At 44.4% G+C, this 24,694-nt stretch overlaps 1 protein-coding gene across 4 annotated transcripts in view; it reads left to right on the plus strand.

The window, feature by feature from the left end:
- The first annotated feature begins 4,092 nt into the window (after positions 1 to 4,092).
- Positions 4,093 to 24,694, plus strand: part of LOC120055060 (disks large homolog 1-like) — a 282,572-nt gene continuing 261,970 nt past the window's right edge. For all 4 annotated transcript variants that reach the window (XM_039002927.1, XM_039002928.1, XM_039002929.1 and 1 more), the window contains exons 1-3: positions 4,093 to 4,886; positions 5,314 to 5,445; positions 24,327 to 24,502. In XM_039002927.1, the coding sequence (XP_038858855.1) occupies positions 4,868 to 4,886; positions 5,314 to 5,445; positions 24,327 to 24,502 (327 nt within the window). In that variant the 5' untranslated portion in view covers positions 4,093 to 4,867. The remainder of the gene's footprint in view (positions 4,887 to 5,313; positions 5,446 to 24,326; positions 24,503 to 24,694) is intronic.

The following is a 24,694-nucleotide window of genomic DNA, read 5'->3' on the forward strand; positions in this document are numbered from 1 at the left end:
CATCACAGTAAGCCGGAGAATGCTGCAGACTGCAGTGGAGTGGTATCTGCAGAATCACAGGGTTATGTTTGAAATGGGTCTGTATGTGTACGGATCCTGCATTCAAATCAGACTTTCTGTCTGTCTGTGTCTGTCTGTCTCTTTCTATTGGTCTTTCTCTCTTTCTCTCACTCTCTAGTCCTGTCTGTCTGTCTCTGTCTGTCTCTGTCTGTCTGTCTCTTTCTATTGGTCTTTCTCTCTTTCTCTCACTCTCTAGTCCTGTCTGTCTGTCTGTCTGTCTCTGTCTGTCTGTCTCTTTCTATTGGTCTTTCTCTCTTTCTCTCACTCTCTAGTTCTGTCTGTCTGTCTGTCTGTCTGTCTGTCTGTCTGTCTGTCTGTCTGTCTGTCTGTCTGTCTGTCTCTTTCAAAGGGATCAGAAGACAAGTAAATGAGCAGGCATAGACTTAAGGGATTGTCTGAGGGGAAGGAAGGAGAGAAAAATAGTATTTTTCTGCATGTCCTTTATCTAACTCTCCCTAGAGGACTGGAACAATCGTTTGGTCAATGGGAATAGCCTCTACCTCTGTGGTAATAATGGTGTTCCAACATGATGTAAGGTGGGATTTGAGAGAGGAGGCCATCTGGACAGTCGGTGGATGATGTCATTACAGTAAGTAATAAGTCTCCCTCCATTCAATATTTTTCATCAGGAGTAGCGGACAGGGCAAGCTTGACTAGATCAGATTACAAGGAAGTCCCTCACACTATAGAGCTATGGAGCCTAGGGCCTAAGCTGTGGCCAGTGCCATTGGTTATTGTTAGAAAGGATTCCTGAAATAGACATAACAAGCCACTCACTTACAATTACTGTTCATATGGTCCAATCAGAGATAGAGAGGTGGATAGATTGATCGATAGATAGATAGATGGGGGGAGGGACAGATAAATAGAGCGGGGGGGGGACAATTGGCCACAAAGCCACCCAATCAATCAATCAATCATGCGCTCTTGGTAACAATCAATTACAATCCCACAAGGTCAGCAACACCGATATCCATGACATTTGACTGAGTAACAGTCATTTCATTGACAATGTGTACAGTAACACTGTTTATGTATGTGCTTGTGTGTATGATTGAGTGTGTGTGTGTGTGTGTGGCGCGTGCTTGGGTGTATGATTGAGTGTGTGTGTGTGTGGAGCGTGCTTGTGTGTGTGTCTGTGTGTTTGTCTTTCCTCCAAGGGAGGAATGAAGTTACCATACTGTCCTCTTTTATAGAAACACAAAGCTCCTGTACACAGTATACCCATAGGGTTACTCGACGTTTAACACTGGAGTCCAGTGCCAGTAGTGAAACCTAAACATGTACCTCCAGTGAAATATGTATAATGATATAAATTCTATTAAATTCAAGCAATATATGAAATAGCTTATTGCTGTGTAATAACGGTATCATCTTTAAAAACAGATATGAGATGTTGTTTTCCACATCCTAAAGAAAACGTAAAACCTTGTTACAGAGTGAAAGATTCAGATCAGCTCAATTACTTCAACGAAATAAATTGAATTCAACTGAAATTTTAAAGAAATGTAGAAATGAATGAACCATTATTCATTATTTTCATGCTGAATCTCAAATCCTTTGGTGAACCTTTCCAACCCTGCTACCAAAATATGTCTAAGAGATATTCTCCTCTGCAGAACCTCTAGTAAACATACAGAGAGCAAGGAACCATTCATAAAACATGACTACCTGAAAATAACATCCTCTCCTTGCCTCTCCCCTCCTTTGTCTCCTCTCCTCTATCCTTGCCTCTTCCCTCCCTTGTCTCCTCTCCTACTCTCCTCTCTCCTTGCCTCCTCTCCTCTCTCCTTTCCTCTTCCCTCCTATTCTCCTTGCCTCTTCCCTCCCTTGTCTCCTCTCCTCCTTTCCTCTTTTTCCTCCTCTCTCCTCATCCTTAACTCTCCCCTCCTCTTCTCTCCCTCTCCCCCTCCCCTTCTCCCCTCTTCGCTCCCCCTTCCCTCCCCTCCTCCTCTTCCCTCAGTCTCCCCCTCCCTCCCCTCCTCTTTCCTCCCTCTCCTCCACTCCCCTTTCCTCTCCTCTTTCCTCCCCTCTTCTCCTCTTCTCTCCTCCCCGCCTTTCCTCTTCCCTCCCCTCCTCTTCTCTCCTCTCCCCTCTCATCCTCTCTCCTCTTCCCTCCCTCCTTCTTCTTCCCTCCCTTGTCTCCTCTCCTACTCTCTTCTCTCCTTGCCTCTTCCCTCCCTTGTCTCCTCTCCTCCTTTCCTCTTTTTTTCTCCTCTCTCCTCATCCTTACCTCTCCCCTCCTCTTCTCTCCCTCTCCCGCTCCCCTTCTCCCCTCCTTGCTCCCCCTCCCCTCCTCTCCCCTCCTCTTTTCTCCCTCTCCTCACCTCCACTCCCCTTTCCTCCCCTCTTCCCCTCTTCCCTCCCCTCCTCTTCTCTCCCCTCTCATCCTCTTCCCTCCCTCCTCCTCTTTCCTCTTCTCCCTCCCTCCCTCCTCCTCTCCTCCCCCCTCCTCTCCTTCCCTCCTTTCCATTCCTCACTGCTGTCTAATCTGGGCCACAGTGCTGCTGCTAGCTGGTCTGTGTAAATGTGAGCGAGTGCAGCATCAGGAACAGACAGGCCAGGGTTATTTATATCATACCATACCATACAGAGAACCAGCCAGGCCAGAGTTTATGTGAGTATATAGATGACAGACACCAGGAATATAAATCTGAGACAACACCAAATAGAGCACTGCTAACCGCTGCACAATGGGTCAGTTTAGCATGACAATGCGAGAATCGGACGGGAGGGAGGGGGGGAGGGAGAGAGGGAGAGAGACTCTCAGATCTAGACCATAAATCTGTAGGGAATATGGACCTGTTTCTAATGGTGGTGAACGACAGCAGGTTCTCTGATAAAATGGAGTCCTTGGTATGAACAGTAAGCAGTGACTGTAAATGGATGAATTCATTCATTCATGTATTTATTAGACATTTTCCAGGAGGAAATCTCTTGAGATGCACCATCTCATTTTAAAGAATTTCCACAATTTTTATTATAAATATTTATGAATCATATGGCAACTATTGTCTTAAAATAACAATGAAATAATAATAAACTTTCATTTACAGCAAACGAAAGTTTCAAACACTCACACACATAAAAAAGAAGTAAATTAATGAATACAGGTTGTAAGGTGTGCTATGTATGGAAAAGATAGTTGATGCTTGGGGATAGTTGGATTTGTCAGGGATCAGACTGGCAACCCTGCACACCAAATCCAGGTGTACTAACCAGGTGCCAATAGGACTAACCCATCTGACTGTGGTCTTGGCGGCTAAGGCAGGATGAGCATCGCAGCTCTATATTGATTATGTGTGTGTAGCACACACAGTGTGTGTAGTGTCGTGTACAATATTCAATAAGTCCCATGGCACTGAACTGGTGAAGTCCTCACACTTTAACCAGGTATTGGGATTATTACTATCAATCTGACATGTCAGGGGTGTAATCTTCCAATTCATTGCCTGTCCTCCATAGTTTAATCTTTATCTTATTTAATTTCTTCTTTATCTTGACCAGGTAGGCCAGTTGAGAACAAGTTCTCATTTACAACTGCGACCTGGCCAAGATAAAGCGAAGCAGTGAGACAAAAAACAACAACACAAACACCCTGTTTTTACAATTCTCTCTATGCAAATATTTGTATTTGAACATTAACAAATGAAAAAATTAACATAGTAACACAGTTCATTTAAACCAAATGTGTTTCGCCCTCCTGAAAAACCTGTGTGTGCTTCAATGTAACTTTTGTTAGTCTATGCAACAATATTTTGGCTACAATGACACTCTTCAAAAAACACTGTAAAACCCGAGCCAACACCATGTTTGTTAATACATAGATTTTAGACCACTCAATGTAAAGTGACCTTTGAAAGCAGTTGAAAGTTTTTTGTTGTAATAAACTCTTGGATCTCACCTCCTCTGTAACTCTGTAGCCTACCGACACCATTGGGTGGCGAGAGGTTGATCATGTGATCCGATTCCACACTTTGGACGCCATTTTGGAGGAAAGTTTGGGATTCCTGATATATTGGTGGAAAAAAAGAGGAGGGGAGAGCGCCGAGCAAGGGAACTTTGACTTGTGGAAATATTGCCGGACCGAGAGAGATAAAAGCATGAGAGCGGGAAACGAATAATTCAGCACTCAGAAACAAAAAGAGGATTTACTCCCTAAATGCACAGACTGAACTTTGGGATTCGTTACTCGCAGTTTCTTCTGCCACTTTGAACTGCACTGCACATGTTCTCAGATTTTCAGGCTGCTCAATGAATTGCACCGTACAGAGCTGGGCTTGCTGAGAACCGGTTTGTTTATGTTTAGTGTATGAGAATTGATTGGAGATACGAACGTGACATACGACAATAGTGTTTCACATAGCTGTTAGTGGTTAACTGGTGCCGGAATCTTGCCCTGCGCTGTCTCTCTATTGGCGGTTGGCAGTAACCTAAATGAACCCTGTCAGTTAGCCCTGCCAGGGATACAAGCTGGTCACATTGGCATTCACGGCGGGTCATCTGAATAGGCTATAATCTACCAAAAAAATCGGATTCATTGCGTGTTTGTAGTCCAGTAAGAAAAAACGGTGCCTTTTGTAGTCTATTGAACAGGCGGGAGCTATAGCGCACATTGCGTTTTTTGAGGAAAGAAGAGACTAGTTTCTGTTCATGCTAAAACGGTGCAAACTCCTGGCTCTGCCCCTCTGGCAACTGTAGCAAAGGATATCTGAAGCAAGGGAGTGTAGGCAGGCTACTACACCAAACATTAGCCTGCACGAAACAGTGCCTGCGTTTACTTTTCCTGCTGCACTTGGGAGCTGTCATGCCTATACGAAAGAAAGGTGAGAATCCCGATTCGTCTGTTTTGTGATAGATAGCACATCACATGTAATGGCAGCCTGCTTTGAAAGCGATATGCTACAGAATGTCAATAGCTGTAGCAAGCTAAAGCAAACGACAGCAGGCCAATGCAGACGAATATAATATATGTTTTTGCCACCTCATGTGTTGCCACATCAACTGATATCGTGCAACAAATATAGCGACAGTCAGAGCCACATATGTTGCATATTACACGTGAGTTGTTGCCAATGCATTCTGCCACCTGACTGTCTCTCAGTCACCGATTTAAACATGAAACCCTTTAGCCAGTCTGTTGATATCACATAACCTATATCAATCATATTGCTTGAATTTGATTATGTATCAATGGTAGTTGCCATTTATTCACTCATTGCCTTGTTGGTTGTTGATATGTTTCGTTTACAGATGCTCAAAGAGCTTTACTGCTCATGGAGGAATACAAGACGAAACTTGGACAGACAGAAGACCGACAACTCAGACAATCACTAGAAAGAGTCATCAACATCTTCCAGAGCAACCTCTTCCAAGCCTTGATAGGTATGATACCCCTTCATTCAAACCCAGGCCGAATGGGTTCACAAAGTCTGTCAAATCAGTCCACTTCCTCTACTTTTCCCCCTGTATTGTCACCTGCCTAACCTGCTTGAGCAATGCAAACAGGTTTTTCTGTTTTTACCCGGAACCTGCCGTTCCCCTACCCGGAGCACACGGATCTCAACATGCTGGTAGTCGAAATGTTTACCCCCCCAGCAAGGAAGACAGTCACGTGATTCCAACAGAATGGTCATTATAAATCTGTTTAATTTGAATAATTTCAAGTTATTCTGTGCCTTCTCTAGGATTCATAACTGTAATGACATAGTAACTACTATACCACACTAACTCATTTAAAACTGAATTTGTTTACTTTCCTATCTCTACAATTCAGTCATTGTTTTCTGTGGGCTATCTTTTAGTTCACTGACTTGTAATAACTTCCTTATTCCCAAAGTAACCTACTGACTACTTGGCATGAGGGCGGCAGTCTTGTCCTATAAGCTTTGACACCACGGCAACGCCACGACAACGCTACCGAGCAGGAATTCCCAATGTGTTGTTCGTTCTGGCGTGCCCCTCTCCTTATTGTAGTATTGACCCAGAAGTGGTGGTTTTCGGGTGCCTGGCCTCCTACCAAGAACCTGTCTCGACTGTCTTGAGTTACATCTCTGTTTTTAAACTGTGTGTGTGTGTTGGCTATGTTCCCCCTTTTATAGGCCCTGCATTGCAGTATAATTATTTGTTTTACAGACGATTTAAACTGCTGATTTAAACACCCAAAGAATCAAACAAATCATTGTTCTGTGTAATTGCGGGCTGGGTGCTGAAATCAGTTGTTTTTGATAAAAACTTCATTTTATGTGACGTCAGAGCTGCAGTCCCCCCACGCTAGTCGCTGCTCAAGTCCATCGTAAATCGTTGAGTTTAGTCGCGCCAGTATATTTTAAAACTGTTTTGATTGAATATAGGCCTACACAGGTTGAGAGTCGTCTGTGTGCTATAGTCTGTTACAGTTGCCAATAAAGGGTGTGTGTGTTGTACTGTAGATTGTTGGACTTTGTAACACCTCCTCTAATATGCCCTTTAGATCTTTAGGTCTGCCTGGAAGATAACCGGCTGCTCACTAGGCAGATACTGGCTGTTGCTTTACTCTGTTTTTTTTGGGGGGGCGGGGTTGGTCCTCCCAACAAAAGTTGAAGAATGGTCACATTTGATCGCGGCAGTACTCATGTTACGTTTCTTTGAGTGAAAGGTTCCGTAGATGTCCGTCACCGGAGAGCAGATGCTGTGAACCGGTGCTTAATACCAGTTGTTCCAGGATGAAAGAAACCATTAACAACCCTGTCAACTCTGGGAAGACACTTTACATTTTGTTTTGTGATAGAACTTCCAGTCCGGACAGTTAGGCGAACTCATTGGATTCCTTTCCACCAGCCCACCCCTAGGGCCTCTGCCACCCCTAGGGCCTCTGCCACCCCTAGGGCCTCTGCCACCCCTAGGGCCACTGCCACCCCTAGGGCCACTGCCACCCCTAGGGCCTCTGCCACCCCTAGGGCCACTGCCACCCCTAGGGCCACTGCCACCCCTAGGGCCTCTGCCACCCCTAGGGCCACTGTCACCCCTACAGTAACCCTTATGATTTGAAACCCTTCCATTCACTGGTGTAATTGAAGAGCAATGGTTGTTGATTGGCTAACCACTCATTGTCCTCCTCTACGTGTTCTTTTAATGTCATTAGCTGGTCCCCCTGTCTCTCTCTCTCCCTGTCTCTCTCTCCCTGTCTCTCTCTCTTCCTGTCTCTCTCTCTTCCTGTCTCTCTCTCTTCCTGTCTCTCTCTCTCTCTCTCCCTGTCTCCCTGTCTCTCTCTCTCTCTCTCTCTCTCCCTGTCTCTCTCTCTCTCTCTCTCTCTCTCTCTCCCTGTCTCTCTCTCTCTCTCTCTCTCTCTCTCTCTCTCCCTGTCTCTCTCTCTCTCTCTCTCTCTCTCCCTGTCTCTCTCTCTCTCTCTCTCTCTCTCCCTGTCTCTCTCTCTCTCTCTCTCCCTGTCTCTCTCTCCCTGTCTCTCTCTCTCTCTCTCTCTCTCTCTCCCGGTCTCTCTCTCTCTCTCTCCCGGTCTCTCTCTCTCTCTCTCTCTCTCTCCCGGTCTCTCTCTCTCTCTCTCTCTCCCTGTCTCTCTCTCTCTCTCTCTCCCTGTCTCTCTCTCTCTCTCTCTCTCTCTCTCTCTCTCTACCTGTCTCTCTCTCTCTCTCTCTCTCTACCTCTCTCTCTCTACCTGTCTCTCTCTCTCTCTCTCTCCCTGTCTCTCTCTCTCTCTCTCTCTCTCTCTCCCTGTCTCTCTCTCTCTCTCTCTCTCTCTCTCCCTGTCTCTCTCTCTCTCTCTCTCTCTCTCTCTCTCTCTCTCTCCCTGTCTCTCTCTCTCTCTCTCTCTCTCTCTCCCTGTCTCTCTCTCTCTCTCTCTCTCTCTCTCTCTCTCTCTCTCTCTCTCTCTCTCTCTCTCTCCCTGTCTCTCTCTCTCTCTCTCTCTCTCCCTGTCTCTCTCTCTCTCTCTCTCTCTCTCCCTGTCTCTCTCTCTCTCTCTCTCTCTGTCTCTCTCTCTCTCTCTCTCTCTCTCTCTCTCTCTCTCTCTCTCTCTCTCTCTCTCTCTCTCTCTCTCTCTCTCCCTGTCTCTCTCTCTCTCTCTCTCTCTCTCTCTCTCTCCCTGTCTCGCTCTCTCTCTCTCTCTCTCTCTCTCCCTGTCTCTCTCTCTCTCTCTCTCTCTCTCTCTCCCTGTCTCTCTCTCTCTCTCTTCCTGTCTCTCTCTCTCTCTCTCTCTCTCTCTCTCTCTCTCTCCCTGTCTCTCTCTCTCTCCCTCTCTCCCTGTCTCTCTCTCTCTCCCTCTCTCCCTGTCTCTCTCTCTCTCCCTGTCTCTCTCTCTCTCTCTCTCTCTCCCTGTCTCTCTCTCTCTCTCTCTCTCTCCCTGTCTCTCTCTCTCTCTCTCTCTCTCTCTTCCGGTCTCTCTCTTCCGGTCTCTCTCTTCCGGTCTCTCTCTCTCTCTCTCTCTCTCTCTCTCTCTCTCTCTGTCTCTCTCTCTCTCTCCCTGTCTCTCTCTCTCTCTCTCCCTGTCTCTCTCTCTCTCTCTCCCTGTCTCTCTCTCTCTCTCTCTCTCTCTCTCCCTGTCTCTCTCTCTCTCTCTCTCTCCCTGTCTCTCTCTCTCTCTCTCTCTCCCTGTCTCTCTCTCTCTCTCTCTCTCTCCCTGTCTCTCTCTCTCTCTCTCTCTCTCTCTCTCTCTCTCTCTCTCTCTCTCTCTCCCTGTCTCTCTCTCCCTGTCTCTCTCTCCCTGTCTCTCTCTCCCTGTCTCTCTCTCTCTCTCCCTGTCTCTCTCTCTCTCTCTCTCCCTGTCTCTCTCTCTCTCTCTCTCTCTCCCTGTCTCTCTCTCTCTCTCTCTCTCTCCCTGTCTCTCTCTCTCTCTCTCTCTACCTGTCTCTCTCTCTCTCTCTCTACCTGTCTCTCTCTCTCTCTCTCTCTACCTGTCTCTCTCTCTCTCTCTCTCTACCTGTCTCTCTCTCTCTCTCTCTCTCTCTCTCCCTGTCTCTCTCTCTCTCTCTCTCTCTCCCTGTCTCTCTCTCTCTCTCCCTGTCTCTCTCTCTCCCTGTCTCTCTCTCTCTCTCTCTCTCTCTCCCTGTCTCTGTCTCTGTCTCTGTCTCTGTCTCTGTCTCTCTCTCTCTCTCTCTCTCTCTCTCTCTCCCTGTCTCTCTCTCTCTCTCTCTCCCTGTCTCTCTCTCTCTCTCTCTCCCTGTGTCTCCCAACCCCAGTGTTTTATTCTTTGATCAGTTCACACAGAAGATTTCTTGACCCTTACATGGTTACACAGATTCAGGCATTATACACACATGACTGACTGCTGATAAATACACAGACATACAGTACAGTAATCTACTACGCACGCACACACACATGCTTACACACACATACACACACTCCCTCTGACCCTCTCTCGTTCACTCCTCCCTCCCTACTTTTGGGTCCTGTTGGTTGCTGATGAAAAAGAGGAATAGGATGGGAAGCAATCTGGTCTGTGTAAGATATGTATGATAAGAGTCAGGCGTGTAATCCGTCTACTGACATGATTACTCTGATGCTACTGAGGGTAATCCCTTCTGATTTACTTGCTGGTCAGAGAGCAGTCTTCAGGGGAGAGTCTGTGTGTCGTTTTTCAAGATGTAGACTAGCAGCTTTATCCAACTCTTATTGGACCTGATCACAGTGCAGAAGTAGAGGATGCTAGTTTTAGTTGAATAGTAAACCAGGTCTGTTTTACTTGTACAAATATGAATGTGGCTACTGCACTCAATACACATTCAAATCCTTTTTACTGCTGCTTATATTTTTAGGGCTTGGGCAGCTGTATCAAACCGCCTGGATAGAGATTGAGTATGCGTATGCGTGAGTGTGTGTGTGTGTGTGTGTGTGTGTGTGTTTGCTGAATTGTGTTTGAGAAGGGAGGATACAGTTGAATCTGAATTGCATAGACACACCCAAGGTGATGAATTACATTCATGGCATGCTTTGAAACCTGATTAAAAAGTCTAATTCATTTCATCCTCCTCTACCCTTTCTCCTCCTCTTCCTCCTCCCCCTGTATGTCAGAGAACTGTATAGAGCTCCACCCAGGACCCATTATGCCACACCAGGGTATCCTGCTCTAATTATTTCCTATAGCAGCCTATCCTATATATAGTGTCAGGCAGTCTTCAATTGTGCAAGGTGAATACAGCAGACAGGAAGAAAGGCAGACAGGCAGGCCAGCTATCTTCAGTGTGTCTTTGGTCTAATAGAAACTGCGTCTTGATTTTGACGTTTTGGGTATTGGCAATTTAAAAAAAAAAATGTTTTTTTAACCTTTATTTAACCAGGTAGGCTAGTTGAGAACAAGTTCTCATTTACAACTGCGACCTGGCCAAGATAAAGCAAAGCTGTGCGACAAAAACAACACAGAGTTACATATGGGATAAACAAACGTACAGTAAATAACACAATAGAAAAAAATCTATATACAGTGTGTGTAAATGTAGTAAGATTAGGGAGGTAAGGCAATAAATAGGTCATAGTGGCGAAATAATTACAATTTAGCAATTAACACTGGAGTGATAGATGTGCAGATGATGTGCAAGTAGAGATACTGGGGTGCAAAAGAGGAAGAAGATAAATAACAATATGGGGAGGAGGTAGTTGGGTGGGCTATTTACAGATGGGCTATGTACAGGTGCAATGATCGGTAAGCTGCTCTGACAGCTGGTTCTAAAAGTTAGTGAGAGAGATATAAGACTCCAGCATCAGTGATTTTTGCAATACGTTCCAGTCATTGGCAGCAGAGAACTGTAAGGAAAGGCGGCCAAAGAGGAGTTGGCTTTGGGGAAGGCCAGTGAAATACACCTGCTGGAGCGGGTGGGTGTTGCTATGGTGACCAGTGAGCTGAGATAAGACGGGGTTTTACCTAGCAAAGACTTATGGATGACCTGGAGCCAGTGGGTTTGGCGACGAATATGAAACGAGGGCCAGCCAACGAGATCATACAGGTCGCAGTGGTGGGTAGTATATTGGGCCTTGTGACAAAACGGATGGCACTGTGATAGACTACATCCAGTTTGCTGAGTAGAGTGTTGGAGGCTATTTAGTAAATGACATCGCCAAAGTCGAGGATCGTTAGGATAGTCAGTTTTATGAGGGTATGTTTGGCAGCATATGTGAAGGAGGCTTTGTTGCGAAATAGGAAGCCAATTCTAGATTTGATTTTTGGATTGGAGATGCTTAATGTGAGTCTGGAAGGAGAGTTTACAGTCTAACCAGACACCTAGGTATTTGTAGTTGTCCACATTTTCAAAATCAGAACCGTCCAGAGTAGTGATGCTAGTCGGGCGGGCGGGTGTGGGCAGCGATCGGTTGAAGAGCATGCATTTAGTTTTACTTGCATTTAAAAGCAGTTGGAGGCCACGGAAGGAGAGTTGTATGGCATTGAAGCTCGTCTGGAGGTTTGTTAACAGTGTCTAAAGAAGGGCCAGAATTATACAGAATGGTGTCGTCTGTGTAGAGGTGGATCAGAGAATCACCAGCAGCAAGAGCGACATCATTGATATATACAGAGAATCGGCCTGAGTCGGCCCGAGAATTGAACCCTGTGGCACCCCCATAGAGACTGCCAGAAGTCCGGACAACAGGCCCTCCGATTTGACACACTGAACTCTATCTGAGAAGTAGTTGGTGAACCAGGCGAGGCAGTCATTTGAGAAACCAAGGCTGTTGAGTCTGCCGATAAGAATGCGGTGATTGACAGAGTCAATCCTTGGCCAGGTCGATGAAGACGGCTGCACAGTACTGTCTTTTATCGATGGCTGTTCTGATATCGTTTAGGACCTTGAGCATGGTTGAGGTGCACCCATGACCAGCTTGGAAACCAGATTGCATAGTGGAGAAGGTACAGTGGGATTCGAAATGGTCTGTGATCTGTTTATTAACTTGGCTTTTGAAGACTTTAGAAATGCAGGGCAGGATGGATATAGGTCTGTAACAGTTTGGGTCTAGAGTGTCTCCCCCTTTGAAGAGGGGGATGACCGCAGCAGCTTTCCAATCTTTAGGGATCTCAGACAATACGAAAGAGAAGTTGAACAGGAGGGTAAAAGGGTTGCAACAATTGCGGCGGATAATTTTAGAGAGGGTCCAGATTTTCTAGCCCAGCTGATTTGTAGATTTTGCAGCTCTTTCAGAACATCTGCTATCTGGATTTGGGTGAAGGAGAAGTAGGGGGGGGGGGGGGGGGGGAGTTGCTGTGGGGGGGGCAGAGCTGTTGGCCGGGGTAGGGGTAGCCAGGTGGAAAGCATGGCCAGCCGTAGAAAAATGCTTATTGAAATTCTCGATTACCGTAGATTTATCGGTGGTGACCGTGTTACCTACCCTCAGTGCAGTGGGCAGCTGGGAAGAGGTGCTCTTATTCTCCATGGACTTCAGTGTCCCAAAACATTTTGGAGTTTGTGCTACAGGATGAACATTTCTGTTTGAAAAAGCTAGCCTTTGCTTTCTTAACTGACTGTATATTTGTTCCTAACTTCCCTGAAAAGTTGCATATCGCGGGGGCTATTCGATGCTAATGCAGTATGCCACAGGATGTTTTTGTGCTGGTCAAGGGCAGTCCGGTCTGGAGTGAACCAAGGGCTGTTCTTAGTTCTACATTTTTTGAATGGGGCATGCTTATTTAAGATGGTGAGGAAGGCACTTTTAAGGAATAACCAGGCATCCTCTACTGTCGGGATGAAATGTCAAACACTAAGTTGTAAAGGACTTGCTATGCTGGGCCTGCTATAAGCAGCCTTATCCTGTGTGTGTGTGTGCGCTTTTCTCCTACACACTCTTCTCTGGCCTCCAAGCTCAGGTATCTGGTAATGGTATGATGACTTGCTGACCTGCCTTCACAGGTCAGTCCCCTCTTAGCAGGTCAGAGTCAACATGCCTTGACCTGGTGCCCATGGGTTAGAGGTCAGGGACCTTGACTAACTTTAACCCTGTGTAGGACTACATATGTAAACGCTAGACTGACTGAGGAATACACTAGTTCTAAGCTGTAGTGCTGTACTTTCTCTCACATATGATGTAAGGTAAGTGGTTTACCATGGGGGTTCCCTCCAGTGTAATTCCTTCCTGTGGCAGGTTGTAACCTGAGACGGAGCTTAATAATCTTGGGCTCTCCCTTTAAGTGTTGTGTATCAGAGCCTCACCACCTTACCTGGTCTAAGCTCTGCCATGCCCTGCAAACAACCCTCCATGTTGGTATCATACTGACTGGAGGAAGGACAGGGCAGGGCAGCTGTGCCCTCTGCAGAACCATGCCTAACTCAGAGATATAAATATCACATTTTATTTGTCACATGTGCCGAATAAACAGGTGTAGACCTTACTCTAAAATGCTTACTTACAAGCCCTTAACCAACAATGCAGTTTTATGAAAATATTTACTAAATAAACTAAAGTAAAGAAATAATAAAAGTAACAATAACGAGGCTATATACAGGGGGTACTGGTACCGAGTCAATGTGTGGGGGTACAGGTTAGTCGAGGTAATTGAGGTAATATGTACATGTAGGTCGGGGGAAAGTAACTATGCATAGATAATAAACGGCGAGTAGCAGCAGTGTAAAAAATAAATAAAATGGGAGCGGGGGTCAATAAAATAGTCCGGTGGCCATTTGAAAGGAAACACTTTGAAGTTTGTGGAAATGTGAAATTTATGTAGGAGAATATAACACATTAGATCTGGTAAAAGATAATACAAAGAAAAATCCAACTGTTTCCCCTCGCCCCGACACGGGCGCGAACCAGGGACCCTCTGCATACATCAACAACATTCACCCACGAAGCGTTGTTACCCATCGCTCCACAAAAGCCGCGGCCCTTGCAGAGCAAGGGGAAACCCTACTTCAAGTCTCAGAGCAAGTGACGTAACCGATTGAAACGCTATTAGCGCGCACCACCGCTAACTAGCTAGCCATTTCACATCCGTTACATATGTGCAACGTTTTAGACTGATCCAATGAACCATCCATTGCATTTCTGTTCAAAATTGTATCAAGAATGCCCAAATGGGCCTAATTGGTTTATTAACTTTTCAAGTTCTTTCACTGTAATAACTACTGTAAATTGGACAGTGTAGTTAGATTAACAAGAATTTTAAGCTTTCTGCCAACATCAGATATGTCTATGTCCTGGGAAATGTTCTTGTTACTTACAACCTCATGCTAATCGCATTCGCGCACATTAGCTCAACCGTCCCGAGGGTGGGACACCGATCTGTAGAGAACCTTAAGAGGTTTAAGAAGCCTTTTGGACCTAGACTTGGCGCTCCGGTACCGCTTGCCGTGCAGAAGCAGAGAGAACGGTCTATGACAATGGGGGCTGGAGTCTTTGGCAATTTTTAGGGCCTTCCTCTGATACCGCCTGATATAGAGGTCCTGGATGGCAGGAAGCGTAGCCCCAGGGATGTTCTGGGCCGTACGCACTACCCTCTGTAGCGCCTTGCAGTTGCCATATCAGGCGGTGATGCAGCCAGTCAGGATGCTCTCGATGGTGTAGCTGTATTACTTTTTGAGGATCTGAGGACCCATGCCAAATATTTTCAGTCTCCTGAGGGGGAATAGGCGTTGTCGTGCCCTCTTCACCACTGTCTTAGTGTGTTTGGACCATGATAGTTTGTTGATGTGGACACCAAGGAACTTGAAGCTCTCAACCTGCTCCACTACAGCCCTGTCAATGAGAATGGGGGTGTGCTTGGTCATCCTTTTCCTGTTGTCCACAAACATCTCCTTTGTCTTGATCATGTTGAGGGAGAGGTTGTTGACCTGGCACCACACTGCCAGGTCTCTGACCTCCTCCCTATAGGTGGTCTCATTGTTGTCGGGGACCAGGCCTACCACAGTTGTTGTCTGCAGACTTAATGATAGTGTTGGAGTCGTGCTTGGCCACGCAGTCGTGGTTGAACAGGGAGTACAGGTGGGGACTAAGCACACACCCCATGTGTTAAGGATGAGGTTGCCAGATGTGTTGTTGCCTGCTTACCACCTGGGGGCGGCCCGTCAGGAAGCTCAGGATCCAGTTGCAGAGGGAGGTGTTTAGTCCCAGGGTCCTTAGCTTATTGATGAGCTTTGAGGGCACTATGGTGTTGAACGCTGAGCTGTAGTCAATGAACAGCATTCTCACATAGGTGTTCCTTTTTGTCCAAGTGGGAAAGGGCAGTGTGGAGTGCAATAGAGATTGTGTCATCTGTGGATCTGTTGGGGCGGTATGTGAATTGGAGTGAGTCTAGGGTTTCTGTGATGATGGTGTTGATGTACACTACAAATTCAGGCAAACTATCATCCATGTGGGCATCAAATGCTCCACCATGACATTTGTTTGGATTCTCAAAACGTTTGTAGCCAACATCTGCAGACTTTACTAAAAACTGTTTCTGATAGGCCTGTTTGTATTTAGTTCCCACAAAATGCAAGATGATGTGAAGACGTGTTCCTTTTAATCGACATCTGCTTCTTTTCCTTTTACGAGATATTTTTGCTTAGTCAGCATGAGGCTGTTATTTTTCTCTTCTTCTCCTGTTCAAGTGGTGTGAAGTTCTGTAGCCTGACCTCACAGTGACTTCCTCTACATCGGCATGGCAACACAGAACTTCTGTAGTAATCATCAATCAGTTACACCAACCCAGTACCATACGCTAGTGTAGTCTCTGGTGATTGGGTTTTGAATCCCTACCGGTCCTGTTTGCCCGTCTGTAAACCTGCCACATGTACCGTGTTTACCAAGCAGTTAGCCAAGCTAAGCTCCCTAGTGAAAGGCTAAACATAGCCAAGTCGTGAGTGAAGGGCTGAAATGGGTAGTGTGCACACGATGTGAGAGCTAATTGTCATTTAGTTTGTTTCAGTGAAGGATCAGATCCAGATAAGATCTACAGTTCAATCACAGAATGGAAAACATAAAGAATAAAATCAATGTTTGAACTAGATATGAACCTACATTGATAACCAATATTCAATATTTAGGATGGGGGGGAAAAAAGAATATCAGGGTAGGGGTGAAAGAATATCAAAAAATAAAAAATTATTTAACCTTTAACTAGGCAAGTCAGTTAAGAACAAATTCTTATTTTCAATGGCAGCCTAGGAACAGTGGGTTAACTGCCTTGTTCAGGGGCAGAACGACAGATTTTTACCTTGTCAGCTGATCTTGCAACCTTTTGGTTACTAGTCCAATGCTCTAACCACTAGGCTACCTGCCGCCCCGCTCTGATCATTTGGGGCCATTGTCATATGTCATTATTTTCACAATGTAAGAAATCGACATTTGAACCATATTACATGGACAATTGCTCTTTTGCATAACAATTTATGAGAACTCAGTAAGCTTATGCGGTATCCAGACTGGTGTACCTTCATACTGACCTTGTGCCATATTGGGATATTTGGTAGTACCGGCACTGAACACAAGGGGCGCTGTATTCAAACCCCACTGATACTCTGTCATCCGAAGGTTAGCAATGCTAACAAGTACATGTAAAATCCCATAGAGAATGCAAACTATACTTAACAACAACAAAAAAGACGCAAAATGCAACAATTTCTAAGATTTTACTGAGTTACAGTTCATATGAGGAAATAAGTCAATTTAAATAAATTCATTAGGCCCTAATCTATGGATTTCACATGACTGGGAATACACAGATAACTTTAACAAAAAATGGGCCTCACAATAGGCCTCAGGATCTCGTAATGGTATTTCTGTGTATTCAAATTGCCATCAATAAAATGCAGTTGTGTTCGTTGTCCGTAGTTTATGCCTGCCCATACCATAATCCCACCGCCACCATGGGGCACTCTGTTCACAACGTTGACATCAGCAAACTGCTCGCCCACACGGCACCATTACACGTGGTCTGCGGTTGTGAGGGCTGTTGTACGTACTGCCAAATTCCCTGGAGAGGCCTTTTATTGTCCCCAGCACAAGGTGCACCTGTGTAATGATCATGCTGTTTAATCAGCTTCTTGGTATGCCACACCTGTCAGGTGGATGGATTATCTTGGCAAAGGAGAAATGCTCACAAACAGGGATGTAAACAAATTTGTGCACAAACATTTGAGAGAAATAAGCTTTTTGTGCGTATGGAACATTTCTGTGATATTTTATTTCAGCTCATGAAACATGGGACCAACACTTTACATATTGCGTTTTATATTTTTGTTCCGTGTAAATGCTAATGAGTACATTGGGAAAAGGGGGATACCTAGTCAGTTGTTCAACTGAAATGTGTCTTCCGCATTTAACCCAACCCCTCTGAATCAGAGAGGTGCGGGAGGCTGCCATAATCGACATCCACGCCATCGGCCCCCGGGGAACACATTGCAAACATTTTGTACAGTTTCTGACAATTTATACAAGTAACTAAAAAAATGCTACTCACAGTTTGCTGCATGCACACAAACAAATATTATTCAGCAAGGCTCTTTATTCTCTGCTATTACCAGGCGAATGCTTGATATCGGAAGACGCTAACCACTTAGCTAGATGGCTAACTAGCTACTACATTAGAAACCCAAATGCACAACTGCAGAGCATTTAGCACATCTTAGACAGTTAACTTATATCTAGCTAGCAAACATTTAGTTGTGATTTCCATACTGTACTTAGAACACCTGATGCATGCTGCACAACAGCGAGTGATTCACAAGGCTCTGGTCTCTTGTCATTGTGGTGCTTGTAAACAAACACCACGTGACTGGGGACTACTGTAAGCTTCATAATAATGTGACAGGTGAAATGAAGAACACAATGTTCCTTATCTCCTAAAGTATTGCACAAGTTGAATGCAGGTATTTGCTTAAAGAGTACCTACAAATATTCAAATGTATAAAAAAAACTAAAATAAATAGTTTCAACGGTGCTGAAAAACCATCCCGTGTTTTTTCTCTCCAAATACCCCGGTATACTGCCCAAGCCTAGAGCTCAGTGTGTAAAAACGACACGTTCATTTCCCCGTTGTTAAACAGTATATCAGTATATTGGTATCGCTAAGCTTTGTCCCCCCCAAAAAATAATCAGAATTGGTTTTGGACCCCCCAAAAATATTGGTTGGGCTCTAGTTTTAACTTTTTCTGTCATTCTGCACCACCTTGTTTGTGGCAACTTAGCATTTCCTGTGCTTGTATCATACTATTCACTACTAGTTTCATTCAGACCTGGCTTCAAATACTACCTGGCTTCAAATACTACCTGGCTTCAAATACTACCTGGCTTCCCGTTCTTAAAGTGGAACTGAAACGCTCAAATCAACCTACATGGTTTTACATGTCGATGTTGGGTAACCTTGTTGAACGTGATGTTATGAAAATGTTTTTAGAACATATGTTTTTCGAGTGCCTAGCACAAGATGGAGAGGTGTGGCCTCAGCGCCTAGCACAAGATGGAGAGGTGTGGCCTCAGCGCCTAGCACAAGATGGAGAGGTGTGGCCTCCGCGCCTAGCACAAGATGGAGAGGTGTGGCCTCAGCGCCTAGCACAAGATGGAGAGGTGTGGCCTCAGCGCCTAGCACAAGATGGAGAGGTGTGGCCTCAGCGCCTAGCACAAGATGGAGAGGTGTGGCCTCCGCGCCTAGCACAAGATGGAGAGGTGTGGCCTCAGCGCCTAGCACAAGATGGAGAGGTGTGGCCTCAGCGCCTAGCACAAGATGGAGAGGTGTGGCCTCAGCGCCTAGCACAAGATGGAGAGGTGTGGCCTCAGCGCCTAGCACAAGATGGGGAGGTGTGGCCTCAGCGCCTAGCACAAGATGGAGAGGTGTGGCCTCAGCGCCTAGCACAAGATGGAGAGGTGTGGCCTCAGCGCCTAGCACAAGATGGAGAGGTGTGGCCTCAGCGCCTAGCACAAGATGGAGAGGTGTGGCCTCAGCGCCTAGCACAAGATGGAGAGGTGTGGCCTCAGCGCCTAGCACAAGATGGAGAGGTGTGGCCTCAGCGCCTAGCACAAGATGGAGAGGTGTGGCCTCAGCGCCTAGCACAAGATGGAGAGGTGTGGCCTCAGCGCCTAGCACAAGATGGAGAGGTGTGGCCTCAGCGCCTAGCACAAGATGGAGAGGTGTGGCCTCAGCGCCTAGTCAGATGAGGCAATTTTCAAATGTTTTAACTGAAATATGAGTTTTTTTCAGCAGTTTTAAGGGTAGGAACATGCATCTTTATCACATTTGGTTATCAAAATCACCTTAACTTACTAAAGTGTTTCAGTTTGTCTTTTAAGTTTTGTTAGGCAAACTATATTAGAATTTTAACCCCCTGGAAATGGCGGCGCGATTTCTGCATAGTGCATCTTTAAATATTCACTGCATTTGAATCCAGGTATGTTTGGTCCTAAGGATATTTGAAATATTGTCTTTGGAAATACTGTACCACTCAAAAGTTTGGACACACCTACTCATTCAAGGGTTTTTGTTTATTTTGACAATTTTCTACATTGTAGAATAATAGTGAAGACATCAAAACTATGAAATAACACATGTCGAATCATGTAGTAACCAAAAAAGTGTTAAACAAATCGAAATATATTTTACATTTTTGATTCTTCAATGTAGCCACCCTTTGCCTTGATGACCGCTTTGCACACTCTTGGCATTCTCTCAACCAGCTTCATCTGGAAGGCTTTTCCAACCGTCTTGGAGTTCACACACATGATGAGCACTTGTTGGCTGCTGCTCCATCACTCTCCTTCTTGGTCAAATACTTACACAGCCTGGAGGTGTGTTAGGTCATTGTCCTTTTGAAAAACAAATGATAGTCCCACTAAGCGCAAACCAGATGGGATGGCGTATCACTGCAGAATGCTGTTGTAGCCATGCTGGTTAAGTGTGCCTTGAATTCTAAATAAATCACTGACAGCGTCACTAGTAAAGCACCATCACACCACAACCATGCTTCACGGTGGGAAACACACATGCAGAGATCATCCGTTCATCTACTCGATGAACAAGATCTCAAATTTGGACTCATTACACCAAAGGACAGATTTCCACGGTCTAATGTCCATTGCTCGTGTTTTTTGACCCAAGCAAGTCTCTTCTTATTGGTGTCCTTTTCGTAGTGGTTTCTTTGCAGCAATTCAACCATGAAGGCCTGATTTCATGCAGTCTCTTCTGAACAGTTGATGTTGAGATGTCTCTGTTACTTGAACTCTGTGAAGCATTTATTTGTGGGCTGCAATTTCTGAGGCTGGGAGCTCTAATGAACTTATCCTCTGCAGCAGAGGTAACTCTGGGTCTTCCTTTCCTCATGAGAGCCAGTTTCATAGTGTTTGATGGTTTTTCCGACCGCACTTGAAGAAACTTTAAAAGTTCTTGAAATGTTCTTTATTGACTGACCTTCATGTCTTAAAGTAATGATGGACTGTCATTTCTCTGCTTATTTGAGCTGTTCTTGCCATAATATGGACTTGGTCTTTTACCAAATAGGGCTATCTTCTGTATACCACCCCTACCTTGTCATAACACAACTGATTGGCTCAAATGCATTAAGAAGGAAAGAAATTCCACAAATGAACTTTTAACATGGCACACCTGTTAATTGAAATGCATTCCAGGTGACTACCTCATGAAGCTGGTTGAGAGAATGCCAAGAGTGTGCAAAGCTGTCATCAAGGCAAAGGGTGCCTACTTTGAAGAATCTCAAATATAAAATATACACTACTGTTCAAAAGTTTGGGGTCACTTAAAAAAAAAAGAAGAAAAAAAAAGAAAAGCGAATTCTTTTGTCTGTTGAATAACATCAAATTCATCAGAAATACAGTGTAGACATTGTTAATGTTGTAAATGACTATTGTAGCTGGAAACGGCTGATTTATTTTTTAGAGATATATATTTTTTTTTAAATGGAATATCTACATAGGTGTACAGAGGCCCATTATCAGCAAACATCAGTCCTGTGTTCCAATGGCACGTTGTGTTAGCTAATCCAAGTTTATCATTTTAAAAGACTAATTGATCATTAGAAAACCCTTTTGCAATTATGTTAGCACGGCTGAAAACTGTTGTGCTGATTTAAAAAAATCAATAAAACTGGCCATCTTTAGACTAGTTGAGTATCTGGATCGTCAGCATTTGTGGGCTCGATTACAGGCTCAAAATGGCCAGAAACTAAGTCCTTTCTTCTGAAACTCTTCAGTCTATTCTTGTTCTGAGAAATGAAGGCTATTCCATGTGAGAAATTGCCAAGAAACTGAAAATCTCGTACAATGCTGCATACTACTCCCTTCACAGAACAGCGCAAACTGGCTCTAACCAGAATAGAAAGAGGAGTGGGAAGCCCCGGTGCACAACTGACCAAGAGGACAATGACATTAGAGTGCCTAGTTTGAGAAACGGACGCCTCATAAGTATTCAACAGGCAGTTTCATTAAATAAAACCCGCAAAACACCAGTCTCAACGTCAACAGTGAAGAGGCGACTCCGGGATGCTGGCCTTCTAGGCAGAGTTCCTCTGTCCAGTGTCTGTGTTCTTTTGCCCATGTTAATCTTTTATTTTTATTGGCCATTCTGAGATATGGCTTTTTCTTTGCAACTCTGCCTAGAAGGCCAGCATCCCAGAGTCGCATCTTCACTACAATGTAGAAAATAGTCAAAATAAAGAAAACCCTTGAATGAGTAGTTGTGTCCACTTTTGACTGGTACTGTAAGTATTTTAAAATTGTTTTGGATATTTATAGGAAGTTATTTGAGAATACTTTAGAGGTAGCTGATTTGGCCACATTCTTTTTATGATTTAGTTAAGACGGGTCTCGCTGATAGTTTTGCCATTTAGAATTGTGTACATGTAATTCATGGGTTCAAGTAGTAGGTCTATTTGAAATCTCTCTTTAGCTGTTATATCCTTAAAGTTAAGGTCATATTGAATGGGAATGAAGAGCATCAACATCTGACACGGCTCACAGGGATAGCTAGGCTTGGCCTTTACACTACTGGTTCTCTGAACTAGTGTCATCAGCCCTTACTCATGTAACATGCTACTTGTACATAGCTCAGATACATCATATGCCTGACAGTATACTGTTACTCTATACGTACACGAGTGCGATGTGTGTGTGGTACTACTACAAATGGTTAATTATTCCTAACTTATTTTGTTGTCCGACTGGATTTATAGTAAACACATTATCCATACTCAAGTTAAACATTTATCAGATTATGTAGCCTCTTGAGACATACACTTACTAACATGCTGAGACATACTGAAATACACTTACTAACATGCTGAGACCATACTGAAATACAGCTGAAGTTGGAAGTTTACATACACTTAGGTTGGAGTCATTTAAAACTCATTTTTCAACCACTCCACAAATTTCTTGTTAACAAACTATAGTTTTGGCAAGTCGGTTAGGACATCTACTTTGTGCATGACACAAGTAATTTTTCCAACAATTGTTTACAATTATTTCACGTATAATTCACTGAATCACAATTCCAGTGGGTCAGAAGTTTACATACACTAAGTTGACTGTGCCTTTAAACAGCTTAGAGAATCCAGAAAATTATGTCATGGCATTAGAAGCTTCTGATAGGCTAATTGACATCATTTGAGTCAATTGGAGGTGTACCTGTGGATGTATTTCAAGGCCTACCTTCAAACTCAGTGCCTCATTGCTTGACATCATGGTAAAATCAAAAATCTAAATTGTAGACCTCCACAAGTCTGGTTCATCCTTGGGAGCAATTTCCAAACGCCTGAAGGTATCACATTCATCTGTACAAACAATAGTACGCAAGTATAAACACCATGGGACCGCGCAGCCGTCATACCGCTCAGGAAGGAGACGCGTTCTGTCTCCTAGAGATGAACGTACTTCGGTGCGAAAAGTCAGGAATTGAGTTTAAATGTATTTGGCTAAGGTGTATGTAAACTTCAACTGTACACTTACTAACATGCTGAGACCAACTGTAAGTAAGTGTAAGTCGGAAGTTTGCATACACCTTAGCCAAATACATTTAAACAATTCCTGACATTTAATCCCAGTAAAAATTCCCTGTTTTAGGTCAGTTAGGATCACCACTTTATTTTATGAATGTGAAATGTCAGAATAATAGTAGAGAGAATGATTTATTTTACCTTTTTTTATGTCTTTCATCACATTCCCAGTGGGTCAGACGTTTACATACACTCAATTAGTATTTGGTGGCATTGCCTTTAAATTGTTTACTTGGGTCAAACGTTTCAGGTAGCCTTCCACACGCTTCCCACAATAAGTTGGGTGAATTTTGGCCCATTCCTCCTGACAGAGCTGGTGTAACTGAGTCAGGTTTGTAGGCCTCTTTGCTCTCACACGCTTTTTCAGTTCTGCCAACAAATTTTCTATAGGATTGAGGTCAGGGCTTTGTGATGGCCACTCCAATACCTTGACTTTGTTGTCCTTATGCCATTTTGCCTCAACTTTGGAGGTGTGCTTGGGGTCATTGTCCATTTGGAAGACACATTTGCGACCAAGCTTTTAACTTCCTGACTGATGTCCTGAGATGTTGCTTCAATATATCCACATAATTTTGTTTCCTCATGATGCCATCTATTTTGTGAAGTGCACCAGTCCCTCCTGCAGCAAAGCACCCCCACAACATAATGCTGCCACCCCCGTGCTTCACGGTTGGGATGTTGTTTTTTGGCTTGCAAGCGTCCCCCTTTTTCCTCCAAACATAACGATGGTCATTATGGCCAAACAGTTCTAGTTTTATTTCATCAGACCAGAGGACATTTCTCCCAAAAGTACAATCTTTGTCCCCATGTGCAGTTGCAAACCGTAGTCTGGTTTTTCTATGGCGGTTTTGGATCTGGGGCTTCTTTCTTGCTGGGCTGCGTTTCAGGTTATGTCGATATAGGACTCGTTTTACTGTGGATATAGATACTTTTGTACCTGTTTCCTCCAGCATCTTCACAAGGTCCTTTGCTGTTGTTCTGGGATTGATTTGCACTTTTGATTTCCATTTTCTGGAATTTTCCAAGCTGTATAAAGGCACAGTCAAGTTAGTGTATGTAAACTTCTGACCCACTGGAATTGTGATTAAGTGAAATAATTGTTGGAAAATTACTTGTCACTCACAAAGTAAATATCCTAACCGACTTGCCAAAACTATAGTTTGTTTGAGTGGTTTGTGGAGTGGTTGAAAAATGAGTTTTAATGTCTCCAACCTTATTGTATGTAAACTTCCGACTTCAACTGTACATGCTGAAACCAGAGACATAATATACCAGTTGAACATATTCTGATTTGTGTTTTTCCAAGAACCACAAAACCCAGTGCTAACAGATTCACTACTCTCCATTTCCTCATTCTCCTCCCTACTCCTCCAGATATCCAGGAGTTTTATGAAGTGACCTTACAGGAAGGCCAGACATCTGTCGAGCCAGTCAAGCCTGCAGAGCCCCCCGCTCCCCCTGTCACCCTGTGGGACTTCTCCAGCCTTCCCTCCCCCTCTACCGCTGTCACATCTGACACCCTGCCCAGCAGCCTTACGTCCAGCATAGAGGTAAGCATACTTTATAGCACTGTGATAAGTACTTATAAGCACCTTGTCTGGTATAAGCTCTGTTTTTATTGTTCAAATCTGGCAACCCACTCCACTTGAACGAATGTGATATAAAGCCAGACTGCTGCTCACTGTTCCTATAGGCTTGCTGTGGCAACTGGCAACCCGCTCACTGTTCCCATGCTCTATGTT

This window comes from Salvelinus namaycush, chromosome 10 (assembly GCF_016432855.1).
Source record: "Salvelinus namaycush isolate Seneca chromosome 10, SaNama_1.0, whole genome shotgun sequence".
In the NCBI taxonomy this organism is placed as follows: domain Eukaryota; kingdom Metazoa; phylum Chordata; class Actinopteri; order Salmoniformes; family Salmonidae; genus Salvelinus; species Salvelinus namaycush.